Source organism: Primulina eburnea, chromosome 18 (assembly GCF_022965805.1).
Source record: "Primulina eburnea isolate SZY01 chromosome 18, ASM2296580v1, whole genome shotgun sequence".
NCBI lineage: Eukaryota > Viridiplantae > Streptophyta > Magnoliopsida > Lamiales > Gesneriaceae > Primulina > Primulina eburnea.
Window position 1 is genome coordinate 21,873,655 of NC_133118.1, and position 5,673 is coordinate 21,879,327.

Below are 5,673 nucleotides of genomic sequence, written 5' to 3' on the forward strand. Positions count from 1 at the left end.
GAATCGCCACGGGAACATTGCACGATGTCTCAAGATAATGATAATAGCGATAGAGCTACAGTCCACGACGGATAGGTCAGGACACCAGATGTTTGATTATATCGAGTAATAGGAATTGGAATTCTTCTATTACGGAATTCGATATAGGAACACCATATTTGGTTATATCGAGTAATAGGAACGGAGTTCCTTCTATTACGGAATTCGATATAGGAACACCACATTTGGAAACCGGGATCCCTAGACTAGGATTGAGTCTAGTCTGAATTGTAGAATTGTAATGATGTTTCAGATTTGGATACATATTACTGTTACCTGATTACATGCTTTATATTTGTTTATATGATTGCATGTTTCGTTGATTTATACTGGGATTTATTCTCACCGGAGTTATCCGGCTGTTGTCTTGTCTGTATGTGTACATGACAACAGGTGGGACAGGATCAGGGTCCAGGAGATGAGGAGAGATCGTGATTAGAGTGGAGGCTCCGGACTTGGATTAGAGATAGGGTTGAACACTTGACATTAGTTGTTTAACCTTAGTTTATTTTGAATGCATGCAGTACAGGACTTGTATTGTATTTTATACTGATATGTATATGAGTTTTATGTCACTACGTTCCGCATTTTAAAAAAAAAGTTTAGACCCTGTTTTAATTGATTAATTAGTCCCAATTATGATTAAGAACTTGATTAGCGTCCGGGTCCCCACAGCTGCTGTCTCTAGAGGGCTGAGAAACGTGAATGCTTAAGGGAAACTAGGCTGGAGTCAGGGCTTAGTTGGGTGGGACTCGTGGTTGTTGCATAGGCCGAGTGTTTGTCTTGTCCGATCGGTTTTGGGGAGACCGAGGGTTTTTAGTGGGGTTGTTGCGTATGGCTTGATCCCAGCCATGGAGCTGGCCTTCTTGGGGCGACAGGGCTGGGAGAGGGTCATGAATGGTTAGGCGTGGTCTAGGAGTCGGCCGAGGAGGGATTGGATCGAGGGTTGATTTCTTAGTCATGTGTGGTGTGGTTGTGAGAGTAGCGCACGAGATGATATTTTGAGCAGCAAGGTTATCTAGGGTTGGTCCAGGAGAGTCTCTTGGGTTCGGTCATGACCTCAGCGTTGCTGGTTAGGTGCTGGATATGTCAGCTATTGGCTAGAATCAATAACATACGCGGCTCGGTGCATGAGGGGTGTGGGAACTTCATAGCGCCGAAAGTCCAGCAAAATTTCAAGGGCTGATCGATAGGCTTAAGGGTACTAGTTCTGATGGTTTAAAGATGTTAAGGATGCATTTGAGGTGTGCTAAAAGTTTGGGAGACATTTGATTAAGTTTCTGGCCGATCCAGGTTAAAACTGGGACCCGGTCCAATTTTTAAAACGAATCGATTAAATTGCAAAATGGGCTTGAGTTTACGTCTAGAAATGCTTATAAATATGTTTTGGGATGTTTTAAGGAGTTTAGTAAGATTTGGGTCAAAATTTAGAGGTCCAGCAGCAAAATGGTCATTTGCACCCAGGATGAGATTTTGGTTCTGACAGCGCCCTGAGCACATTTTTCATCATATTTTAAATGTTTATGCATTACGATAACGATTTCTAAGATTTTATGAAAATGTACGTTGTATACTTGGATTTAAGGAAAATTGCATATGTGCATGATTTTTATAAGTGATGAAAATGATGATGTTTTGAATTATGAGAATTATTTCTAGCTATCGAAGTATATGTAAATGCATAAGACATATATGTAAATGATGATGATTCCTAAGTACAGTGGATTGGTAATCCTGTCACTGATGTCCGACAGCTACCAGGTACCACGGTTCTATGTATGATAGATCCATCGTAAATGATGATGTACGATAGTCACCTCTAATGAATTGAATTCACCAAAGTAAATTATAAATGATAAACGACGAATGCTGAATGATGATTAACGATGAGCTGTTTTGACACGTCATGATTTTACATAACACGTTTATTTTATGCTTTTAAAGTTCATGAAATGTATGTTTAGTATGTTATTTTTCACTGTTGTATGTCATGTATATGTACTTATTATTTCTGGTATAGGCGTGTTGAGTCTTTAGACTCACTAGGCGTGTGTGATGCAGGTGAGCTCGATATCGAGGGGACTAGAAGTGCTGAACTCTGAGTAGACAGACCTGGTGAGGGCGACATGACCCGGTGACCTCTTGTTTTTCCGCACATTTATGATTTTACGATATTGAGAGGATATGGATTTTAGCTTTTTTACTCGCTTATTTTTCATGATATTTTATAAAATATGTTATTAGTTTATGTAATATGAAAATATTCATGATACCATAATTTAAAAACTTGCACACAAAGCATATTAATATTAATGCATGGTTATGGGTGTGATAATTTCGAGAGATATAGATATAATCCATTAACTTAATTAATGTGATTAATTAAAGAAATTACAATTAGTTAATTAAATTAGATTAATAAAATATATGTATTACTTTGATTATAATAATTATGATCACCAAAACTTTTAAAAAACAAGAAAAAGGAGAAAGTCTCCATCAGCCTTCTTTCCTCTCAAAAGATTTTGAACCCATTTTGTTTTCTTGATCTCAAATATAAAATATCTTCTAGACTTTCTAGTGAAAGTTAGAAGAGGAACAAGTAATCCGGTCATGGATCTGATTCGAAAATTAAAGAAGGAGATTGAAGAACGTACGTAGGGATTATAACAAAAGCTATCTCCGCTAATATCGGAGTAGTTAATGTCGAACAAAAAATTTCACTCAAGGTATAATTTCTAACTCTGTTTGAATGTTTATTCAATTTAAACCACAGAGTATCCAAATATTTTGAAAGTCAAATTTTTTTTTATAACTTTCGTTGCAATTTGGGCATCAGAAACTTGATTTCTCAACATTTCTTTGAACTCATAACTTTGGAATCAGTTAATATGATCAATCTATCCTAAATTTACGTCCAATTATTTTTATTCATTATCATATCTAATTATATAATTCTAACTAATTAGATTATCAAAATCCGATTCACAGGTGTTAATTTTAGTCTTTTTTTTTTCCTTTTTTTTTTTGACGCGACTGTCTATATAAATATATATATATATAATATTCCTACAAAGAAAATCAAGCAATTTCACTTATTAAATTCCACAAGACTCGGTTGCAGCAAATTTCCACACGGAAGAACAAGTCAAACTCTCACCTACAACTCTATTATACTTTTCCTCCCCCATTCGGGGCAACTTCATTTTCCTGCACCTATAAAAACAGTCCCACAAAGTCGATCCAAATCATCGATCGATCGACCCTCCAAGAAAACGAAAATGGATTGCAAATTCTCAATGAACGTTCTGCTTTTTTCTGCCTTCTTTACTGCAATCTTCCTCTTTGCTTCATCCAATGCTCAGAGCTGCTCGTTCTCGTTCCGCGGCCAGAATTACGCGACCTGCGTCACTCTTCCTGCGTTGAACGCCTTCCTGCACTGGACCTATCACCAGCCGAATCACTCGGTTGATTTAGCGTACAGGCACACGCAGCTCACCGCCTCCAACTGGGTTGTGTGGGCACTGAACCCCAGCGGTGGCGCCATGGCTGGGGCGCAATGCTTGGTGGCTTTCACCAACTCTAGCGGTGGCGTTCAGGCCTACACCTCTCCCATTCCAATACCCGATTATACCTCCACGCAGCTGCGACAGGGTCCGTTGAGCTTCCATGTCTCGAATCTTACTGCTGAATTTATGGGCGATCAGATGACCATCTTCGCTACTATTGCGCTCCCAAGTGCGGGAACAAGTTTTGTTCAAGTTTGGCAACACGGAGATGTTTCGGGAAATATTCTTCAGGTACACCCGCGAACTCCGGAGCATCTGAGATCTTTCGGGAACATCGATTTCTCCAGCGGAGTAACTGCTGACACAGGTTCAGCCAGCAGGGGGTCGAGAGAGCGCAGGGAAAACGTAAGCTGAGATGAATGAATTGCATACAGTCAAATCTTAATAAATTTCAATTGATTTATGGTGTATCTTTATCTGCACACAGGTTCATGGAGTTCTGAATGTTGTGAGTTGGGGGATTTTGATCCCGATTGGAGCCATGACTGCTAGGTACTTGAAGGTCTTCAAGGCCGCAAAGCCGGCGTGGTTTTACCTACACGCTGCGTGCCAAACTTCGGCGTATATCGTGGGAGTCGCAGGCTGGGGCACGGGCCTCAAACTCGGCAGCGATTCTACCGGAGAAGTGCGTTCTGTTCACAGAAAGATCGGAATCACCCTGTTTGCCCTTGGAACACTTCAGGTAAATAAATTTATAGATTAAAATATCTATATATAAATACACTGGATATACATATAAAAAACAAGTATTTCAGCATCGGAAAATGATGCCATGGGACAAGACTAAAAAAGCATCATATTTCAAACAATCCATATGAAACAATTGTATATTTGTTGAAGTATTGAATTGGTTTGTAGGTGTTTGCCCTGCTGTTGAGGCCAAAGCCGGATCATAAATACAGAATCTACTGGAACATGTACCATATCGGGATCGGATACTCGGTGATCATCCTTAGCATCATAAACATATTCCAAGGGTTCGACATCTTGGATCGGGAGAAGAAATGGAAACGAGGGTATATCGGGGTTCTCATCTTTCTTGGAGCCAGTGCTGCTATATTGGAAGCCTTTACATGGTTTATCGTGATCAAGAGAAAGGGGCGACGGGATTCCGATAAATACCCGCATACAGTTAGCGGGATGAATGGTGCCAATGGATATGAAGCTTAGTTCCCATGAACATTTCTTATCACGTGATTCATATATATTACTAATTAGTTTTATTGTTATTACTTTATCATAATTATCATATTTTTTTATACGTGGATTAGGTTATTGGCCTATTTTTGCATTTTATTTTATAAGTTGACCATATTAATTTTCTTGTTTTTAGGTAATTTGTTAATGACTATCAATTCATATATTAGATTAACCAAAAACTACACATTTCCAGAAACTACTAAAATATGATTATTAAATATTTTAATATACATAAATTCAAAATACAGCTGTAATGCCCGAGATTTATATCATGTTAATCCGAGATTATTGATAATGAATTAATGTGATTATATAAGGATCATTTCGAGACATGAATTGAGATAGCATGTGATATCGTATGTGCGAGGGCAGAAAGTCTCGCGTATATGCGCGACACGAGCCGCGCATATGCGCGGGATGGGCAGGGAACCTCGCGCATATGCGCGAAGAGTGTGCGCGTATATGCGCGAGCTGTGCAGGAAGACAAGTTCCGAGACAATAGGTATCGGGCATATGCGCCAAGGTGGGTCACGCATATGCGCGAGACGTGCTGCACAAGAGGTGAGCCACATGGCTCGGACATGTAATATATATATATATATATATATATAAACCTTTCATTTTCCTCTCAATCTAAATGAATAAGAACGAAAGCTCAAGGGAATGTTACAAGTTTCTTGAATCCAGAATTTGATTTTGTGCAAAATCCGTCCGTTCATTTTTCAATCCGAGTTTAGTACCGTGCTTTTATCGACGAGAGCTTCACACGGACGTAAGTTTTCTTATGTTTTGATATTATTTGAAAATATGATATTGAAGGAATCAGATGTGACTGATATATGGTGTTCTTTGATATATTAGACAT

General features: G+C 38.9%; 1 protein-coding gene across 1 annotated transcript; it reads left to right on the forward strand.

Annotated features, from left to right (window-relative positions):
- The first annotated feature begins 3,268 nt into the window (after nt 1-3,268).
- Nucleotides 3,269-4,891, forward strand: LOC140820040 (cytochrome b561 and DOMON domain-containing protein At5g47530-like). Its single transcript, XM_073180339.1, has 3 exons — nt 3,269-3,953; nt 4,036-4,290; nt 4,467-4,891. The coding sequence occupies exons 1-3, from the start codon at nt 3,321-3,323 to the stop codon at nt 4,776-4,778; spliced, it is 1,200 nt and encodes a 399-aa protein (XP_073036440.1). The 5' UTR covers nt 3,269-3,320; the 3' UTR covers nt 4,779-4,891.
- Nucleotides 4,892-5,673: the final 782 nt, after the last annotated feature.

Coding starts and splice junctions, on each gene's coding strand:
- LOC140820040 (XM_073180339.1), top strand. CDS start 3,321: ATGGATTGCAAATTCTCAATGAACGTTCTGCTTTTTTCTGCCTTCTTT. Junction 3,954..4,035: donor CGAGAGAGCGCAGGGAAAAC/GTAAGCTGAGAT, acceptor ATCTGCACACAG/GTTCATGGAGTTCTGAATGT. Junction 4,291..4,466: donor TTGCCCTTGGAACACTTCAG/GTAAATAAATTT, acceptor ATTGGTTTGTAG/GTGTTTGCCCTGCTGTTGAG.